General features: G+C 39.8%; 1 protein-coding gene across 1 annotated transcript in view; it reads left to right on the top strand.

The window, feature by feature from the left end:
- The window catches only part of kif16bb (kinesin family member 16Bb), a 34401-nt gene extending 24527 nt beyond the window's left edge, over positions 1–9874 (top strand). The window contains exon 16 of the mRNA XM_037692334.1: positions 7709–9874. Within this exon, the coding sequence (XP_037548262.1) occupies positions 7709–9874 (2166 nt within the window). The remainder of the gene's footprint in view (positions 1–7708) is intronic.
- Positions 9875–22971: the final 13097 nt, after the last annotated feature.

Below are 22971 nucleotides of genomic sequence, written 5' to 3'. Positions count from 1 at the left end.
TTTAGTTTAAACTTCCAAGTTTTTTGTCATTACTGGTTAATTGCAGCCAATCTTACACATTAACTTGATGTGGGAGAGCCACAAAGTAAACGGCTCATTGAAACTTTCAGAAGGCAAAGTATGATTTGCGTTGTAGCTATTTTTATTCAAATCTATCGCAGGCGGTTCTCTTTTCCGAGACGGTTTATTTTAAATAAAGAAACTTTTCCTGTTCTGTTATCTGCAGAGAGCGCTGCTGTCTGCCTCCTGTCCATCTTTGACTGACTTGTCCAGATCGTCAGAGAATCCGTCCGTGGCGATGCTTCAACATTCAGGGTAAAACCTCCAGTATGCTGCCGTTGTCTCTAGCTCTCTGCACTCTGACTGTAACTGTCTCGTCCGCCTCAGTCTCCACAATCCCTGCTTATTGAGCACCATTCATCAGGTATGTAGAGCAAATCAAAGCTATAAATCACTGCAGCATTTATGAGGAATGGGAATGTAAAAAAAAAAAGCTGTTCTGTAGCGCTTCATGCCGAGTGAGAATCATATCGGGGACGTCTCCTGCGTCTGAGGACGTGTCCCAAATCACCTCTAGTTCACAAGGTAGTGTACAGCCCAGTGTGCAGTTCCCAGAAATACTGTGGTGTACTTCAAGTTCTGCTTCCCAGCAAATTCCCATAATGCAGTGATTGTTTAAAAAAAATCATTTGTACTTTGCTGAACTTGCAGTAATTCTCATGGCTCAAGAGCGTTTCTGCTTTTAAGTCTCTAATAAACCCTTAACAGAATGAATTAGTGGAAGGGTTTCAAGGTTATAAAGTATATGTGATCAGTTTATTGATGGGAGCTTGGTGCTGGCAGTTTAAATGGCCTGCCAAAAACACGAATGTGGAAGTTGATCTGGATGTTTTGGTGAAACATGTTTGTAGATCCAGAAGAGCCATTCAGCGATTAATGCTCCTGTTGATCAGTTACAAAGAAAACTGTCCCGGATTTGATCTTATGTTACAATTGCACACAGTCTTAAAAAAGATGGATTATTTTACAATTTTACAAACCTGATGAGATTCCGAGTTGGACTCAACTTGCGAATTGATGTCAGAGTATATATCCTGATTCATGCTCAATAATCCAGGTAAAAAAATAAAAAAAAACTGTCACGCCCTTTGGACGGTTTCGTTATGATGAAACGTTTCGTCTTTCATCCAGAAGACTTCATCAGTCCGAGGGTCCAACTACTTATTTACATACAGGGGTTGACATAAGTGGTTTGTTTGTCCGAGAACCTTTTTTCATCTCGACAACCAGATCTTTCCTCCATTATTTAATGGACGACCAAGTGAAATAGACATGGATTAATGTTCCGTCGATACTTCTGTATCTAAAGTCTAACTTTGTATTAAAAGTATTTGGAGCGTCATCAACGTACGGACATGAAACTTGTGTGTGATCAAACTCCAGGTCCAAGAGAGTGTGTTGTGGCGGGAGCGCGCGCAGCCTGTTTGAATGTCTCCATCTGCTGCTTTAGTTCTTTTAATTAAACATTATTACAATTAGAATATTTATGCCCCAGATCATTGTCATGTCTCAGCTTAACTTCAATTTACCCCCCAAACTTACGAGAGACAGTCACAGTTTCAGGCGTTTGTGGCTTGTCATAAATATCTGCAAAATTCAATTCTACATGGTGTTTTAGTTGTAGCTCTTTGGATGTGCAAAACCATATTATATACCGACAGCTTGGCCTCGAGGTGAAGAAAGAAAATTCGGTCAAAAGATTTTCCCAGCATTAAATACACAAGTGCCTCTCTTGCAAAGCTTGATGACGAGGAAGAGGATAACAAGGAAATTGCAGCTCCTGAAAGAGTCTGCCACTCGGAAGCTTGAAAATCCCAAGCAGTTCGCAAGATGGCCGTCTTAAGAACATTGTATAGAGTAGACTTTATATATAATGTACTTATTAAATTAAACATGTAATTTTTTTTCCTTTTTATTGTAAAGGTTGCAGCCAACCAGAAATTGACGGACAACCTGGAATGTTCAAGTATATCCTCGTTTAATCAACAGATTGTAGGCAATATTTTTTTAAAGCTGCTAAAATGGCCTCAATCAGTTTGAAACTTTATTGCTTATCATGCAGATTTCAAACATTCAAATACATTTTGTAGTATACCAAAGTCCATGAGAGTTGGTGATAAAATGGCCTCTGGTGCACGCCCTGTCCCTCGTCAACAGGTATGCCATACTGGTCGAAAACTTATAATGGTGCAACTTTCTCGTGTATGAGGGGGAAAAAACACAACACTCTTTAAAGTAAACATTTCTTCCTAAACTGGCTTTGGTTCAGTTTGGAGCTGGAAAATCACAAATTTATCAGTGGTGCAATATCAATTTTGAAAAAGATTAAATGCATAGACATGAAATTGTTGCAAAAAATACAAATTTGACCATTAGACACCCCCCCCCCCCCCCCACACACACACACACACTCCTCTTTAAGCCCAGTTGGCACATAGAATATTAACATTGTAGTGACATGTGGGTTTATCGCAGTAGATTTCACAATAAACACTTATTGCAATCATCATGCTTTCTGAATATTGCGCAGCCCACCTGCAGGAGAAATTGACTTTATTTAATTAAAATTTGTACCTTGTTTTGAATTCATTTACATAAATTATTTTTAAATTGTAATTCAAAAAGTCTCCATAAACGAAAGCCTTTGGTATTTATTGTCACACAAATGAGATGTAGTTTAAATAACTAGAGATCCAACTTTAAACTTGGCAAATCTTTCCAACAATATTCTTTAAGGATAATTTGAAATGCTTCACTAACCTAAAACCCAAAGTCTTTAAAAACAGCATTTTAAAGCCAAATCTGTGTAGCTCACCTGAATTAGACTTGACTAGTCATTTGCTGCAGCTGTGCCCTATTTTTTTCATTTTTAACAAAATAAAACATTGGATGTACAGACATCAAGACATCTCTATGCACCACCAAGGCCTTGGAATTGTGACAGTTCATTGATCTGTCACTGTCTGTGTTCGCTGAATTAGTGTCCAAAATCCAATTCTCTCGTCAGCGATTCGCCGTGGACTGAAGGAGGGAGCAATTTGAGACTTCCCCGTGGTGTCCGCTGATCTGCTAACCCTGATGTTTTACAGCGTGTGGAGCAGTTTGACATGTAATTTCCTTCACACTGCGGCGCATTCCCCCCCCCCCCCACACCCCCAAAAAGTGAACTTTCTGCTCGTGTGATTATTGCTGCTTTCACTCAGATACCTGCAGCCCAGGTCCACTCCTCTGATTTAGGTATGAAAGAGCGATTGCACTCTTGCCGTACTCCGTTACTGTAAGGCTGCCGTTTACAGCTGCTGTCTTCATCCTGCTCCAGAAACATCTGGTTTGTTGCTGGAAGACGATGCAGACTTTTGGTTGTGGCAGCTCAACAGAACCACTGCAGGCTGTGCTTCGGCTTCAAAGTACGTTGAACTTGTTGGATTCCTGCGCGGTTATTTATACTGAACATGCATCATAAAACATTAAACGCTAATTTTCCTTCCCTAACCTCCAAAACTGAACAATCGTCTTTGCAGGCTCTCCGTACGAGCACTGAGGAACGCACGTTTTCATTTTTATTTCCATTCTATTCTTCTCCTTGCCTCACTTTGCATAAACTCCCTTGCAGCAAGGGCAGAATTGATCTCAATAATCTTGGAAATGACCCTCAGCTGTAAGAAAGAGCAAATAATTAGGATTCAAACACTGGCTGTAGATGTGTTGCACTCTGGGAGTGACATTTGGTATAATGGGACTCTCGATTCCACATACATTCTTTAAAAAGTACTTTTAATTTGTAAAAGGCAACCATAACATATTTCTTTAAAACAGGTGGTGGGTTTATCTTCATCTTCATAGCTAATTGTAGTTGATCATCTTCCTCTAGGATCACAAACGTGGTATTTTGACGACCTTTGAGAAGATTTCACATTTTAAATATTTTGTTAAAAAGTGAAAGGACCACAAGCCCCTTCGACTGAAGTGAACTTAAATCTCGGCGACATTCTGGAGACGCATTCTGCTAACGTGCTTAACGTTGTGCCAGCAGTCAGTGAGATACATTTATAGATTATTTTTTTAAATTCTTCTCAGGATGGTTGAAGTTAATTTATAAGGCTTAAATTGTATTTGACCAAATGCAACTAAAACGTATAAGTTCAACAGAAAACATTTCTACAGTTCAGAGGGTCAGGACAAGAAATCTGCTGGGTTTAAGCTTCATTTGTTGGGAATGGTTATACAGTTAAACACACAAAGCTGCAGTGCAAACTGCTTTAAAAGGTTCAGGCAAGTTTAGTTAAATGTTCTTTAACATAAATGTTTGCAAGACTATTCCACACCAGAAGTCTACAACCTGCGGCTCTTTGGTCCTTCTACAGCGGCTCCTTCAAGCTTTGACCAAAACGAACATAAAACTGAATTTTATTGGTCGTTATACTAAAATAACGAAAGGGTCGTTTAAAGTTTTCCTGTCGTTTTTTTTTTTTTTTTTTTTTTTTTTAGCAAATATGTGAATAGAACAATACAAAAGGTAAAGCATACTCGCTATGCGTTATCTCTTCAAAGTGGGATACGTTTTTTATAATAAAAAATAAAATCATAAATGCGTAGTTCGTTTAAAATTTTACAAAATTGTAAAAATCTTATTCTTTCTTTAAAAAAACCGGTCTTTTCTTTCGCCTTAATGTACAAATATCAAATGTTAAAATCAGTTTGATACTTTTATAAAGTCACCCCCACTGACCAGAGAAGCCCCAACAAACTGACAGTGGTCCACAGGGCACCAGTTGATGATCAGTTGTACCAGATTGTTGCGGCTCCAGACACTTAATTTAGTGAACAAAGGGGCGTAAGTGGCTCTTTTGATCATAAAGATTGCAGACCTATCAGATGTTTCTCCTGCAGACGGTTCAGTAAAATCATCTCTTATGGAGAAGGCCTCGTCTCCTGTGTCCTGCACGGCCAGCTTTGTTGTACCGTAACTGTTGAACTCTTCATATGAGCCATAGGTCACGAGAAAAAATAAAACTATCAAGACCTTATGTTAACCTCGTATTTGTGAGCCGACGAGCATCAGTGAGTACAGGACATCCTCCATCCTGATCCTCAGGATTTTCAGAAATCCTTTATTCATCACCAGGACCCGAGCTCCCTCTTGATGCGACCGCTTTACGTCTGCTGCGGTTGCCCTTTGTCAACCTGCTGATACACACAAAGCTTTGCTAAAGCCACCGTTTGCCGTTAAAAAAATTAAAAAATCTATGCTGCATTTTTGGGTTTCCGCTCCCCTCTTGAGTGCCGAGTTGTATGTAAATCCTCAAATCAACATGCACAGATTCTATTTAATTTCACAGCTAGCAGAGTGTTTCTAATCTCATCCAGCCATTTGGGGCGTTTGCTTTTTAAATCTAATGGATTTTTGTGTGTGAGGAGGGTCTTGAGGGTTATAGCGGTTTTCTTTGTGACTGCCAACTGTTCAGGGTCTCCAGTGTCGCATCAAATAATTAAATTTGTTCTTGAAAACGGTCTGACAACAAAAAGAACCACAATAGTATTATGTTCACACCTCATCTTATTAAAATGTTGTTTTTTTTTCCCTTTTGTTAAAATGTGAAATTTACATTTGTTCGCCAGTCATTTTAACCAACTGGATGCAGAGAGCGACTCCAAAGACCCTAAAGTTCGTCATAAATCTACTTCAGCAGCGAACCTCGTGATCACGGTATGTATTTTTATTAAACGGTCTTAAATTACACTTTTTCAGAGAGCTAAATGTGCAAGTGATTTTGCTGATTTTTATGGTGTGCCAAAAAAAATTAACAAGACAATTTGATTGTGTAGATGAACAGATGCTGGCATATATTCATCATTTAACGCGGGTTCCTCATTTTTCTGGACTGAATAAAACGTGCATTGAATTTAAGGAAATGCAAACGTGAGACGTCATTTATATTTGACCCATCAAAATGAATGCGGTCATTTATTTACAGAATCAAATTTAACATCAAACATGTACATTAATTTGGCAAATTATGAAAATAACAACAAAGCAATCAATCAGGAAAAATCATACGGCCATGATTTTTCCGTTGCTGCACCAAAGACATTTATGAAAACTGTACAACTATGATCTTTTGCCCACATGAATGTGGGTGAGCATTTTACACAGACATTTCTAAATATCTGGAAGAATTTCTACTTGATAGAAAAGTTTAAAGATGGAAAGAAGTTTAGAGGGAGTAAGATGGTGTGTGAGGGAAATTAAGTGTTCACCAGAATCGACACTCTCCGGCTTTCTTCAGCTTTTCCTTACAGTACACTTAGGTGATGAAATCGGCTCCTTTACCTGGAGATGTCTCAGGTGAGATTCCGTTTAACGCACCCTTTCAGCGTCTCAGTAGGATGCTGTTACTCGTCCGAAGTAATGACGAGGCTCTGTTCGACACACATTCACCTCAGTGGAAAATGTTATAATCCCATGGAACTCGGAAGAGCTTTGTTGTCATGTCAGGAACTCCAACAGCACTCCATCAGAACTTTAGCTCTCGTGTAGTTTACAGAACTCCCACAGAACTGACTAGACCAGGAAGTACTGACATTTTAAAGACTCTTTCCCGGTTCACTTTTTGGGATTTGTTCATTGGTCAGAAACGACCAGACGGGGTGGGTTTTGTGACGTAAGAGGTTAGAGGCAGCGAGAATTGTTATGAGGCAGATCAGAAATGTTCTCACAGACAGAGAGGGTTTTGTTTTGGCGTGTTTCAGGAAACGGGTGCAAAACATCTCTACTTACGTCTGAGAGGATTCTAAAACATGACAGTTTTAACATAACAACTTGTTTTTCGTTTGACTGTAACCTTGTAAACGCACACACTTGCTCATTCAAAAGCAGAAATCAGAAAATGCATAATTATTCTGTAACAGCTTTGACATGAGAATAAAAATCATTACTCAGTTAATAAAATTGATTAGTTCACTGCAACATCTAAAATGGTTTGAACTAAGACACTTTGATTATCAACATTTGTAAGATAGTAATGATAATAAAAAGAGAGTGTTCTTTTCACTTGAATCTTCAAGAAAGAAAGTCTCAGGATGGGTGAACCTGTATTTATGTATTCAAATACATGAAATGACAGTTCCTGTCCCACAAGGTTCTAAAGGTCAAGAGTTTTGACCTTAGACTTAGTTTCGACGTAGGCCTAGTCCACTACAATTGTAATGCTGCATTGCCAATGTTCAAGTTTATTTTAAAGTGGATATCAAAAGCCATCTCTAACCAGGCCCAGTACGGATTTATGAGCCGTGAAACACATTTTTCCCCGGGCTTGTTATGTGTGTTTATTATGCACATATTCAAACCCTCTTACACGTTCCTGTAGGGGTTTCAAAGGGAATGACACTTTGTGGAAGCGCACAAGCATTTTGGTTTTTAAATGCACCTTGTTATTTCTCACTTCATTTCCCCTCATTTTGTCTTTGTGCTTTCAAATATAATTGAACACATAAATAAAAATTTGCTTCCAATGTGAGCTGAATTAAAATGATTTGCTGTAATGCCAGAGATTTGCAGTAATTTGCATAAAGCAGAGTTTTTTAACGGCTTTAAAAGTTTTTTTTTCTTCTCCCTTCTTTCTTTACCCACCTGCACAATGTAAACTAGGCCATTCCTGAAAGAGATCCTGTCCCTCACATCAGTTTGGAGTCGGATGGAGATGCATTACAAGGTGGAGGAAGCATCGGGGATGGCCAGGAGCAGGAGAGGGACTCGTGTCATAAATCAGGGCCAGAGCTCGTGTCTGAGGGGCCACAGAGGAGAGCTCAGAGTGGAGCTGGTGCTGCAAGTTATAATGGAGAAGAGGTTCGGTCAGGGGATGCCAGCCTCCAGCAGACAAGTGTCCTGGGTCCGGGTGATGGATGTGGCATGAAGCCAGAAGGGAATGCTAATGAGATCCAAGGTGTCGTGACTGACTGCTATAAGGGGAGACCTGGCTCTGGTGGGAGCTCATTAGAAAGTGTGTCCCACCTGCAGAGAAGCGCAGGAAGTTGCTCCGTGTCGGTCCTCCCAGAGACCGGGACTCACTCTCAGCTCAACAGAAAACCTCTCAACCCTCAGTCGGCCCGCTGTCCAACCAAAGACCCAGCTTCTGAGGATCAGCACCACTGCGAAGAGATGAGTGAAGGTTTGGAGGACGTCCTAGAAGTTTGTTTGACACAGAAGGAACCTGCAGCTCAAACATCAAAGCTGGGCTCTTTGCTCAGCAGCGTTTCCTGGCTTGTCCAGGATGCACATGAGCTCTTCGGTTCTCCTAGAGCGCTGTACCAAGTCGCAAATGGAAGGCTGCAGTCTATTGGTGCACGCTGGTCCAGGCACATCGTCTCTCTGGTCAAAGAAATGAACGTTCTGTCTGTTGTGAAAGGCAGCCGGGCTTTCTCGGTTGTCGGAGGGAGCTTTGTGTCATCTCTGCTTAAAGAACTGCCTCTCGTACATCACATCCCGATGACTATAACTCAACGTTTTCAGCCCAAAGAGGCAGCTTGGCCGATTCAAGGCCGCATTAATCCTGATGACGCACCAGTCTTGACACCAGCACAAACCACGGTGAAGGAACCGCGAGGCGACGAGCAGAAAACCTCGGAGGACTTCTGTGAGGAAGAAAAAGACCGGGCGGTTAATACGGATGTAGAACAAGGAGATGAAAACATCACGGAGCCTTTGCTACTGAAACAGATCAACGTGACTGACGTTATGCAGGCACCTACTAACAAAGATCAGGTTTTGAAAAACTCAAAACTTGTCCACATTGCAGTTCAAACACTGATCGAATATCCCGATCCTCTGTCGACCCTTCAAAATTTACCGTTGCGAGACATGATGGAAACTCTACGGTCCATCATCCCCAAGTTGGTGTTTCCCTCCCAGCAGGGAATCTCTCTTTACTGGCTGAATGTAGCTAAATGCAGCAAACCTGAACCCCAGCCTGGTCTCCTGATCCTGATGGATTCTGACCTCTGCACGCTGACTGTGGACTCGGGGCTGCTGGTCTTGTTCCATCACCTCCCTGTGCTGCAGCTGAAGGAGATACAGATTGGTTTAGCAGGCCAAAGTTTGCGTTTAATGGGTTCTACTGAGGAGAGCGTACTGGGAGTTTATACCCACAGCCAGCAGATTACCAAAGAGCTGTGCTGGGCCATACTTGATGTTTGTCCTGGGGACTGCAGGACGCCCCAGAATACTCTGCTGCATGAGGATCTAATGAAGCTGCTGCTCGACTGTCAGCTCTGCGTACCCGACCTGCTGCTGGACGCCGGGCTACGCCTGTGCTGTAGATTTCAGAAGAGTTGTGCTAATTTGGTTTATTTGATTCACTGTAATCTGAATCCAGCAGGCGTCGCTCTGGGAGACGTGCAGCTGTTGCTGTACACGAGCGTCGCCGTGCAGATCAGCCCCAGCGCTCCCAGCAAACGCACGGTCCAGTTTTTCCTCACGGACACCCACCTCGGTGTGGTGAGGGAGGACGTCCTCTTTCACCCAGCGCCGCTCTTCGTCACGGCTGCAGCCTGCCGTCCCCACTTCCACGATCTAACCATTCGCCCGTGCTCGGGCGTGCGCTGCGTACTGGTGCACAACGAGGACGGGAGTGGATCAGTCAGGCTGGACGTGATCCTCTCCAACATGAGGGCCGGGGGTCACCCTGACAGCGCGATGACGGCAGCTGCCCCGTCTGAAGGCGCTTTACGTTCAGCTCCGCATGCAGAGGTGTGGAAATTAACTTTCAGCTGCTCCGCTGAGGCCACCTGCCTGATTAATCACTTGTCAAACGTCTGATCGAGGACTGAACGGTTTGTAATGAACCGCCCAGCTGAAACTCCCTCACTGGGAAGAATGGCAGAGGTGCATCCCAACAAGACGGTCCAAAGGAACCGAATGACAGAAAAACTGACAGAATTATTTTAAGCTGCTGTTTTGTTGTGGCTTTTGCACCAAGAATTTTATTTTTAAAACACCTGGATTTCTTTGTTGCTGTACTTCGCTCCCCTCCTTATTCAAACTTTTCTTTGTTTTGTAATGTTTTAAATAATTAGTGATTGAAGTATTTTTGCACTGAAGATTAAAAACGTGTCTGCTCGTTGCTTGTTAGGAACTGTAAGGTTTTATGACTAATCTAATAAAATTCTCCTTTGTGAAAGGTTAATGTGGTGTTTTGCTGCCTGTTGGAAGTGTTTTAAGTCGCAAAATAAATTTGTTGGAAATAAACTTTTAAGGATTAATAAAAATAAATCTTGTTTTTCTTTGGTGTTTTTGTATTAACACTTTGGTGGTTTGGCTCTTTTTACTTAAGAAAAATAGTTGAACACTCCACTTTTATTCACTTTATATTCTTTCAGTTGTCTGAAACTCCTGTCTCCCTTCTGATGTACCATAATTTATTGCTCGTCTGTCCCCTCAGATCTATAAAGTACTTTATAAAATGGATCTATCACCACTATAAAAATGCTTATTTCATATCAGAATTATTAGATCAGTTGGACCTGGTGTTCATGGTTTACTATTAAAGAAAAATCTACCAATGAACTTGATTAAACTTTAATGAAAACTAGATAAATTGCATTTCCAGTGAAAATGCAGTGTGAATGCTTATTACTGAAGAACTTTCTGAAAAACATGCTGAAGTGCAGTTGAAATGGAAGCCTGTTTTCCATTCAACCTTTATTTAAACAGGTTAGTCCCATTGAGCCATGAGGACTTATTTACAAGAGACCTGGATTTTAACAGTGATGATAAAAAGAGAAACGTAGCGAAAAAATGACTATTACGAGGCGATGGAGAAAACAAAACGGGAACATGTCTGCATTGGTTGTTGCCAGGAACTTAATGTTTAAAGCTACTCAGAAGTTGGAAAGACCCATTTGCTGAATTAAATTTAAATCGAAACGAGCACAAAAAATTAATTCAACCTTTATTTAGACGGATGAGTCTCATTGAGCCTAGAAGACTCATTTACAGACGAAAAGTAGTGAAACTGGACACATTCAGGAATTGGAGACTAAACTATCACTTTTTTTTTTTTCTGCCTTGAGAAGAAAAAACTATTTAAAAAAAAACACCTCGCACAAACAAGCACATAGTGATGTAGACATTCTGCAGAGGGGGGAGACTGGAGCGGTGAGCATGATCATAAATGCTCTCGAGGTCACTAAGCGTTCTGATAAGGATGTAATCAGCCAGTGTCCTCCGGTGAGATCCATAAACATTTCTGAGGCATGTCGAGGAATGGCCAAGAATAACGACTGAGAATCCAAGAAATGACACAAGTTTATTCAGCTGGTTTCATCTGGTTATCAGTTGGAAATTCCTCAGGGGGAGGGGGTGGTGAGCGTCAGATCACGTTCTACAGGCGAATTCAGGTAAGATGACCTTCAAGGCCAGCCAAGGGAGCCAAATTCAGATGAACACAGTTGTTTTGGGGACAGGCAGAACTTAATGACATCTACCTTGAGTCTGTGTTGGTCGAGTCTGTTCCGAAATGTTCAAATTACAAATCCCCGAGATCTGATCCATTCTGCCCAAAGCATTTGAGTCTGTGTACCAAGGCACGAACCAATCCATCATAAAGGCAAGCGGCGTGATCGGGTCCAAATTTGCTGCTGACAAATTCCTTGATTGTAGATAAAACCAGCAACAAGCCGAATCCTAAAAGCAGGAACCGGTTATCATAAATCCAATTAAATATGCGTCCTTATAATCCACAAATGACAGCAGAGATACACATCAAGTCTTCCAAGTCGATGAGATATCCAGCTGCGTGCGTGCCAACAGGCAAATCAGCTCGCCTAAAGCCAGTCTACTCTTCGAAGAAATGTAAATTGAGGGACCAACTGATCAAATCAAGTCCATAATTATGGTTCGGAAGAAATATAGATGCTCAGAAGCAGTTTCACAGACAGCAGCAAAGCGGAGAGGGAGGGGAGAAGCCTCCGATCTCGGCGAGAGCAAGTGGAAATGGGAAATTATAAAAGCAGAAATTAGATAAAAAATAAATAAAAACACGTAGCTGAAAAAGCAGAAGCTTAAACTACCAAAGTGGAACAAGATGAAATGGCCTAAAAACAAATGTGGAATTGGCTCAAACCTAAATGTAGCACAAAAAAGTAGGTGAAATAACAGCAAAAGCTTAAACTAGCATAATTGAACTGAAAGGTGCATAACAAGCTGAAATTAGCAGAAAGCTAATTGAGCTAAAAGTTGCATAAATTACCACAAACTTGAATATATCTGAAAACAGCTGAAATTGGCTAAAAATGCTTGTAAAAGAAAGTAGCTGAAAAGGTAGAAGCTTAAGTTAGCGGAAGAACACGAAAAGAGCACGTTTGCTGAAAGAAGCAGAAATGAGCACAAAAATTATCTGGGGGGGGAAAAAAAGCTGAAATTAGCAAACGGCTAAAAAGCAGAAGCTGAAATTTCCAGAAATGGAGAGCACGTTTGCTGGATTAGAAAGGAAAAAATGTTGAAATGAGTGTAAATGCGTGAAATTAGCCGAAAAGCTTTTAATTAGCATAAAACGGCTAAACGGTAAATAAAATGGCAGAAAAAGCTGGAAACGTTCAGAAATGAGCTGAAAGGAGCATAAAAAGCTGAAATTAGCAAAAAGTTAGAAGCACAAAGTAATTAGCAGAAAGAAGCCGAAAGGAGCGCAAAACGGCTGAAAAACCAGCTGAAAGTAGCTGAAGATTAAATTAAAGTTTAAATGTGAAAGGAGCAGTAAAATGTAAACGGATTTGAAGATTTGAAGGATGTAAAATTATCTCAATTAATTTCCTGTGAGAAAAGTGGCAGAAAAAGCTAAATATTTCAAAAAGCTAAAGTTGCACCAATACCAAAATTCATAGCAGGATTGTCCAGAAAGAGCTGAATGTTTTGATGTACGACTTGTTGAAATGGCTTAAACTGCAGGACGTGAATCGTGCTGAAAAATGGATCACAATAGTGTGAATGTTTTAACATTCACACTACTAATATTTTGGATGAGTTAATGTTGCATCCTGAAGATCTCATTTAAGAGAGGAGACCAACTAATCTGGTCATCTTCCAGATTATGGTGATTAGATCCAGTGATTATCCAGATTATGGATATGGTGATCCTGTTGAATGCTGTAAATTACAGGAGAAACGCAGCCCAATCACTTTTCAGCTGTTCGAGTATGAAGGGTGCAAATCTGGCCTTGAATAAACGTCAAGCATCGTTGAAGTGGGATCTGAGACGGAGACATTAAATTGATCTTTTCCTTCTCCTTTCAATGGATCTATCTTAAGTTATCAAAATAATGTTTGGATTGACATTTATGACTTTTGGTTGAAACACGATTCAAGGTGGCCGCCACAGCCAACTGATGATATAAAACACAAATGGCTTTAACTACGTTCTACAGATGTTCAGTTAAAATACAGTGTAGAAATTGAGATTATTTTTCAGAACCTACTCGACATGTGACCTATTGATCCACATCTTTGCCTAAAACTTTGGCGTTCACTGCTGGAGTTGACCCTGTTTGTGTGTTAGCAAAATATCTCATGAAGCACTGTACTGATTTTAATTAAATTTTCAGCCTTTAATCATTGGATGTACGACTTGAAGTGATTAAATTGTGGAGTCACCCCAAATTCAAGATGGTGGCAACAGCTGTTCAACATAAACACATGCATCAATTAAATGTATAGATATAGAGCTAAGGTTTGTTGTGGTGGTAGCTGAGAGCCATCCTCAACATATACTCTGAGCATCAACAGATTTAACAACATCTTGCTATTCCGCATGCGTTTGCTGATAATTATAACTCCACCCCTTATAAAATATGATCTAAACATCTGGCATGAAAGACGGTGGTTGATATTCCTATCAAGTAAAGTTTTATTTGACCTTGTTGTGATTAGAGGTCATGCATATCCAGAAATAATTGTTCATTGGAACAAATATCTGATCAGTGGCAAATATTAAATCTACAACTAGAGAAATTGCATTTCCTGTGAAAATGCAGTATGAATGCTTGTTGCTGAATAACGTCTGAAATTAGCTAAAAAAAAATAATCTGAAATATAGTTGAAATGGAAGAACAAGCCTAAGTTAGCATAAGAAAGCAACAAGAACACATTTTCTGAATTAGGTTTAAATAAGCTGAAATGACCACAATAATTACTAAATTAGCTAAAAAAAGAAGAAGCTGAAATTAGCAATAAATAGCTGAAAAGTAGCTGTAAAGGCAGAAGCTTAAATTACCAGAAGGAAGTGGATAGCCCAATTGTGCCCAATGAGGTTGAAAACAGAAATGTGCAAAAACGGAATTTTCCAGGGAATAAAAAAGTAACAGCTAAAAAGTAGCTAAACAAGAAGAAATTTAAATTACCAGATGAAAGTGGAGAGGTCACAATTGTGCCCAATTAGACTTGAAGAAGCAGAAATTGGCACAAAAAAGTGGAAATTATCTTAAAGCAGGAAAAAATGGCGGAATAGTAGCTATTAAAAAAAAGCAGAAAAAAACTAAAATTACCAGAAAGTGGAAAGAGCACAACTGTGCACATATAGGCTGAAATCAGAAATTAACATAAAGTGGACATTCTAAAAAAAAAAAAAAAGCAGAAATTTGAAACGGTAAAAAAATAAAAATAAAAAAAAACTGCTGAAAAGTAGCTAGAAAAGCAGAAAGAAGCTAAAATTACCTGATGGAAATGGAGAGAACACAATTGTGCCCAGTAAGCATGAAAGAAGCTGAAATGAACACTGGAAATAATCGGGGGGGGGGGGGGGGGGGACTGAAATTTGCCAAAAACAGCTGAATAGTAGCTAAAAAAGTAGAAGCTTAAATTACCAGAAGGAAGTGGGGAGAGCACATTTTTGCTGAATTAGGCTGAATAAAGTTTAAGTGCAACAAATGAAGAATTAGCTGACAAAGCTAAAATTAGCATAAAAGCAGCTGAATAGTAGCTGAAATAGCTGGAATTTGCAGAAATAAGCTGAATGGAGCATAACAAACTGAAATTAGCAGAAAGAACTTGGACAAATGTTGTAGTTAGCAGAATGAATCTGAAAGAAGCACAAAACAGCTGAAAAAACAGCTAAAATTATCTGAAAGTAGCTGAAAAAATGTTTAAATTTGCACATGGAAGCTGAACCAGAACAAAATGTGAAAGGAGCAGTAAAAGGTTGTAAACAGATCTAAAGATTTGAAGGATGTAAAATGAGCTCAATTCATTTTCTCTGAGGGAAAAAAAAATGGCAGAAAAGGCTAAATATTTCAAAAAGCTAAAGTTGCACCAATACCAAAAGTCATAGCATCCTTCTCCTGAAAGAGCAGAACGTTTTGATTTATGATTTATATGAACAGGATCACAATAGTGTGAATGCTTAATGAGCTTTAGAACAATTAGAATATTCAACTGAAGTCTTGAACATTACTGATCCACTCACTGATGGTGTCTACAACAGAAAGCAGCACTTGTACGACCAATAAACTGTCGGCTGACAGATCCTCTAAATCACTGCTGGGATTTCCTGCTGAGCCTTCAGCCTTAATGCACATCTGCACTGACATCACCTAAAAGGATAATTTGTTTACCTTCTGCTCCTGAAGCATTTAAACATGATCTAGTCACTTGTGTCGTCGCTTAACCGCCGACAGGATCGTTCAGAACTGCTCATAGTTCCTCCCTGAAATCAGCAGTTCATCTCTGCTTTCTCCAGGGGATCATGTGAATTGGTCACGAGGATGGTTGTAATGGTTGTTTTATAATTGGTTTCTGATTGACATGCTGAAAATAACTTAATCTTTTATTGTGTGTTTTGCCCAACGAATCAGCCACCTAGTTACTAATCAAGCTTTAAAATAAAAAAATCTTGTGAAAATTGCAAATCTCAGCTGGCTTTCCAATTTAACATAGCCATAATAAGTCCTGTGAAAACGTGGCCAGCACGTTGCCACAGGACATGATGGTGAGTTTGCCCTAGGCTACAGTGTATAATACGAATGTCGGCAGCTGTAAGTCTCATAAGTGGAAACGTTCCGTGCTTCTGTTGAGCGAACAGATTTTATGAAACGGTGCAACGAAGCAGCAAATATTTCACAAAATGTCACGTTTCAAAATGCTCGATGGCAAAAGAGAAAACAGCAGGTTAGTAAACTATATAAGCTTAGATCTTTAAATGTTTTGAAGCAGGTTGTGTGGAAACTTTAACAGTTAATATCTTACCTGTTTTAGATGGCCTTGATGTTTTTTTGTTTTTTTTTTGAACGGTCTGAATTTGATTTAAGGTTTTAATTTTGACCAACTTGACCAAACTCGGAGACCAAAGTGGCTTTGCTGTTGTCTAAACAACTTCAGCCTCATATATTTTTTAGTTTCCTTAAAAAAAAATACTAACCAATAACCATTTGTTACAAACTTACCAGCTATGTGAAGGTTTATGAAATGATGTTAGCTTTGTTTTATGAAACTTTTGAGATGGGAGTGGTTTTAAGGTAAAAGCAACTCATTTAGGGTACCGTATTTTCCGCCGTACACGTCACACCGCCGTATAAGTCGCATCAGTCCAAATATGCCTAAAGTGGAAAAAAAAAAAAACATAAATACATTGCTTTTCCGTATAAGTTGCATCTATTATGCGTCACCGCTGATAACCCGGAAATGTGGGCTGGTGTTGTGCCAAAAATCGATTGGCTGCCAAATGGCGGCCACGGGAGAGTGCATGGGAGGACTTTAACAAGAATTTAACAAAATTAATGCGTACAAACAATTATTTATTTGCTCGAAATTATAGTAAAGGTGTGTCTTTGTCTAACTTTTCCTTAATAAATGCACTTTGATGGTCAAATCAGCTGCATTTTCAAAATTATTCGCTGCCTTGGTGCTCCGGGAGCGCACAGAGGGAGGAAATCAGGAAGGAGCAACACCGCGCATTTCTTCGAAATTTAACAAGATAAGCACCAAAAAATATATATTTGTTGACTCGACTTTATAGTAAAGGTGTGTCTCAGTTTAACTTTTACTATAATAAATACACTAAAATGGCCAAATCAGCTGCATTTCGCCAGGGCGGCACAGCGAAATGAGCTGATTTGACTGTTGCTCCAGGCATGATCCCAGAGCTGGACCAACATGGCAAACTATGGCAAGCCAATTGTGTCATTTAGTCATACATATGGGGAAAAAACACAAGTCGCTTCAGTGTATAAGTTGCAGGGCATGGAAATCATGCAAAAAACTGTGACTTATAGGCCGGAAAATACGGTAGTATCTGACTTGGTTGGGACTCCTGCACAATAACTGATGAACATCATTTGTGAAGAAGTCTCCTAAATGTTTTGAAACATTTGTAGGTTGGGTCACTTTCCTAGCATGAGTCCTCTAATCTTGTTGCTTGAATTTTGAACATATGTTAAAAAAAAAAAAGTGCAACAAATTACATTAGAATAGAGTTCCGTCTCAAATCATCACTATTTAGTTGTGGACATCTCTAAGCTGTCTCAGAAGCACACAAGCTGAGTTTTAACAACTACCTGTATATGAGATCTTGCCTCAGGACAGAAAACATAACGGCTCAAATCTGCCCAACTTCCTCATTAATAGTGCCACCAAAAGAATTCATAACCTGAACCCTCAACCCAAACCCAAAGAGTTGAATGCTGCGGGGTTTTTTAGTTGATCAGAGAGGTTTATATAAATAAAAAAAGGGAGACCTGTAAAAATATTAGGCGGGTGGTCATAATGTTTTGGCAACTCCTGTCAATGGACACTGGAAAACCTGAATTTTTACTCTACAGTTTAAAGAAGTTTGATTTTTTTAAAACTCATTAATTTTTTAAAATATGATTAGCTTGAATAAGTTATTTCAACTTATGATTTCTAAATTTCATAATTGTCCCAGCTTGTTTGTTAAATCTGTTATTTTTGTTCAAATGAAACTTTATTTGTGCATTTCTCTTTTAGCTCTACCTCTTTATCTGAGGGAAGTGTCTGATTAGTGTTTGTTGGTGCACAAAAGCAGGAAAACAAACTAGGACATGGCACTGATTTTAATCCTTTTATATCCAAGGATTCAAGGTTCTTTGTCATTCGCACCCCATGTGGTACATGTGGTGGAACAAAATTATGTACACAGGGTCCCAGTTACATCCAACAATAAAATGTAAAAGAAAAAACAATAACATCTAAGATATGAACTAAGAAAAACATCAACTAAATATACACTAAGCACTAGTAGCATAAAAACATTACGCCAAACAGCAGCACGAACGTGAGCAGATGAGCACGCATGAACACATCAACATGAAACAGATCAGCAGCAACATGAAACAGATCAGCAGCAACATGAAACAGATCAGCAGCAACATGATGTGATTCTTCAGTGATTATTCTGGTTAGAGATTCATAGAGTCTAACAGCCTCAGGGTAGAAGCTGTTCCTCAGTTTAGTGGTTCTACACTTAATGCTCCTCAACCTCCTTCCTGAGGGGAGTGGGGCAAAAAGTGTGTGTGCTGGGTGAGTGGGGTCCTTCATGATGCAGGTGGCCCTCTTCCTGCATCTGGAGGTGTAGATGTCTGTGATGGTGGGGAGACTGACTCCCAACAGACTTCTGTGCAGCCTTCACCACTCTCTGCAAAGCTTTTCTTTCTGCAGCTGTGCAGCCTCCATGCCACACGTTGATGCTGGAGCACAGGATGCTCTCCACTGCACACCTGTAGAAGGAGGTGAGGACTGAGCTTCCCAGACCAGCTCGTCTCAGCCGCCTGAGGAAGTAGAGTCTCTGATGAACTTTCTTGATCAGGCTGGTGGTGTTGTTGCCCTTAGTTCCTTAGTGCAGATGCAGAAGCCTAATTTAGTCTTACCCTCCTGATAGGAATCATTTCATTTTAGTTTTTTTTTTTTTTTCACAAAATGCATGAAGTAACTCTAAAAATGTGTGTATTTTAACTGTTAAGTTTTTCAATGAAATCATAATTAAATCACCTTTTTGCTTTAAATATATATTTTTACTGAAATTCTACTTTAGAGTTTTATTGTCAAATTTTGTGAAAACAAAATAAAAGTCTGTTTTTCTTCATGCCCGTGTAGATATAGTTGCTAAGCAGAACACCCGACCCTCCACAGTCTGCTGGTTCCCCATGAATTCTTCTGCTGCTCAGACGGGTTTTAATTAGTCTTTTCGGCAATCCTAAAGGGAATTCTCCTAAAAAAAAAAAAAGTTTTCTCGGTCTTTCAGTCTGCTTCTACCTCCACTGATCCCGTTAACTGCTATTTCTTAATCAACCTGCTTTACAAAACGAAACAGTCCTCTGAAAACGTTATCTTCTGTCTGGCTTGGAGGGCATCAGTAATTTTATTTTAATGCTCTGGCTGAAGCTGAGAGGAGCCCACAGCTGCCGATTGTTGGGGCAAGGTTTGACGAGTCAGTTATAACGACGTAAAACTTGTAGCACCCGGCCTTTAATTAGCAGAACCAGGCGTAAAATTAAACTCTATCAGCTAATTGAGGCAGAAGACCTCGCCCAAAGTTCTCCAGTCTCCTTTTGCATTTTACTCTCCTCCTTTGTCTCAGCTGTTAAAAACAAAACAAACAAAAAAAAAAACCATAAAAAATATTTAATGGAAAGTTTTGTCTTTCACTTCAGTTTATCCTTTTATTTACCCGCACGTTGAATTTTTTTCTCCAAGGAAGGCCAAACATTTTTCTTACTAATGTATTCCACTCTAACAGTCGCGCACAAACATACTAAATAAAACATGGTAAGGAACAGATCCTGCTCTGTTTTTAGCTGGTACAATTTTCACTCTTAATATTTGCAGACCCGTGCATTAGTTAGCTGTAAGAACATCGTTTGGTCTGCTATAAATATTTAGGTGATGGTTTTGTCTGTGCAATTGTCTGTAGAGTTAGCAAAATCTCATAAACCAGAGGACGGATTGTACTGAAACACTCAAAGTAATTATTGGATGCACATCTACAACTGATGGAATAAACCCCATTTAAGATGGCTGCCACAGGCAAGCAGCATTAGCAAACAAAAATGGCTACGATTTAGCTTATTTTATAGACATTGCGCTAAGGTCATCATTAAGCCTGTCACGATAACAAATTTTTCTGGGCGATTGTCTCAGAAATTATTGCGATAAACGATATTGTTAAAAATTTGACAATAATTAGTAATTATTGTCAAATTTAAGAATGAATAATTGTTCATTTGTTTTGAGTGTAGTACCTTTTTTGACCACCGGATGGCAGTACAGTTTGAACCGAAAGATGGATAGTGAGGGAGCGAGCAGTGTGTCTCTTTAAGAAAAATGGGAAAAAGGCCCCTTGACGTGACATGGGCTGTCTCTCTTTGGTTCTCAAAATGGCGGACGCTCGGTGTGGTTTGAGCTCTTCAGCATAGCAAAGCTTTTAATAAAAAAAAATCAGTAAACAAGTTCTCAGCTTCTTTTTGCAGAGAAAAAACTTTTTAGACAAAGGCATGGGTTTCACCCGCGAATTTGAGTTTCAACGAGATTGAGTTTTTTTTCTCCGAGGTCCACCCGTTAGCGTAGCTCAAAGCTTAGCTTCTCAGCTTAGCTTCTCAGCTTAGCTTCTCAGCTTAGCTGCAATTAATGATCAAAAAACGCAATTTTGAACGGTTAAAACTGATTTTAAAGAGAAAGGGAGGGGTCAGTGAAGAGCACCGCAGTTGAGCCTTTTGTCATCCAGTGTCTTCAGTAGAAAGAGAGAGACACGAAGAAATGATAAAGCCGATAAATGAAAATGAGATGGATAATTTCATTTATCATGCGATTAATTGATTTATCGTTTATTGCGACAGACCTAGTCAATCACTTGAGCTATTCACAAGACATTCTGAGCTCTAACAGATTCCAAAAGATCTCACAGAATTGCAAGGAATAGCAAATATCATTTAGATGTTTAATTTAATTCAGTTTATTTATATAGCACAAAGTCACGACAGAAGTCGTCTCAAGGCACTGAACAGAAACATTCACATACATTATAAAAGTCAATTAGTAAAGTTCTCTGTTTAAGGAAGCAGCAGACACGTTGAATCTTCAATTCATCTCTGTCTCCCATCCTGAGCAAACACAGCGGCAACAGTGGAAAGGAAAAACTCCCTTTTACAATGCTAGGTCTTTAAACTAGTTTTCAGATTATCCATTTCATGCAGGATTGTTCTGCTCTCATGGAAACTGATTCCAGGTCAGCTGTGAAGCTTCTGGACATGTTTGTTAAATAATTAAGTTTTTTTCATGAGAAGTTTTCAAATCCACTACTTGAAGTTGTGTTCAGGTCATTTAAATGTCCAGTGTTTGCACCCCCTACTTGTTCGAAATCATCCATCCATCCATCCATCCATCCATCCATCCATCCATCCATCCATCCATCCATCCTACCCGCTTCTTCCTTTTCAAGTTGTGGAAGTCACTGGTGCCCATGTCCAGCCATCACTGTGCGAGAGGCAGGGGACACCCTGGACATGTCTCCAGTCCATCACAGGGACACACAGAGACAACGAGACAAGAATTCACTCTCTCATTCACACCTAGGGACAATTTAGAGTTACCAATCAGCCTAACATGCATGTTCTTTGTCTGTGGGAGGAAACCGGAGTACCTGGAGAAAACCCACGCATGCACGGAGAGAACATGCAAACTTGACCCAGAAAGGCCCCAGGCTGGGATTTGAACTGACAACCCTCTTGCTGAAAGGCAACAGCTCTTCTAACTGAGCCACAGTGCCACCCTGTTTTAAATTATGTATCTAAATCACACAACATATATTACATCGTCTCTCTCTCTGGTTGAAGGTCCAACGCTTGCCAGCAGTGGCAGGTGTTGTCCAGGCCTGTGATGGAATGTGTTCGGGGATGGGGGGACTCTGAGGACACGGACACTATGGCAAACTGAATGTCACTGGCATCTTTTAGCGCCACTCGTTTGTAAAGTCTGTCCACGGCCAGAGAGAAAACTCCCCGCCCTCTAGAAGGATGAGATTGTCATTTTTTAATCGAGCTCCGTCTCTCCCTGCTCGTCCCTGTTCTGTTATTTTTTTATTTATTTTGGACCTCACACGAGCTTCATTAGCATTTGCAGGAACTGCAAGACATTTACCACCATGGATTGTGACAGATTTCACAAGCTCAGTTTTACTGTTGCCCTGGAGGGAAGAGGCAGTTCTCACCATCTGTTGGTTGTGACTGTACCCCGCACCTCCATGAGAGGCTGCCGTTCTGCCACAAACAGTCACAACTCTGGCGTGTGCCGAAGAACGAGACAAATAAAAAAAAAAAAACACTTGATCTGCAATTTAATTTCCCCAGACCTGCAGGAGTCTTAAGTGACAGTTATTCTTTGGTGTATAAAACACATTTGGATAGTTTTTGTTAAATTGTCAGCATAACTTGTTTTTCCATCAGCTTGGCTTTCTTTGTTGGTCTGTATGAGTTTCATGACAAAGTTTCCACATTATAAATTCTGCCTGTGACGATATCTGTGACCCGTATCGAATCGAGGATTAGTTGCAAAGTGAGATACTTGCAGCTACAGTGCATTGGTTGGAAAATAATTTGATAACTGCATTTTGTCAAAACATGTTAAATATACTAAACCTTAGCTATCAGCCCCTTGAATGAAATATGATCCTAAAAAAATGTTTTGAAGCACTTTTCTGAGCTTTATCAACAAATACAATTATGGGGCAAAAAAAAAATTGCTGCTTTTTCTGCATGCTAGCAAAACAACTTTAAATTTCAACAAAAATCCTGATATCCAAGTCAGACATTTCTCAACATAATCCCTAAACCTGCTGCTCTACAGCCACATCCAGCTCTTTGGTTTGTCGTCTGCTGAACGCTGTTTGAAGCTTTGACCAACAAGATATTAAATTGATTGTT

The sequence above is a fragment of the Nematolebias whitei genome, chromosome 1 (assembly GCF_014905685.2).
Source record: "Nematolebias whitei isolate Nwh7 chromosome 1, NemWhi1, whole genome shotgun sequence".
Lineage (NCBI taxonomy): Eukaryota > Metazoa > Chordata > Actinopteri > Cyprinodontiformes > Rivulidae > Nematolebias > Nematolebias whitei.
This window is presented reverse-complemented; position numbering and strand designations above follow the sequence as displayed.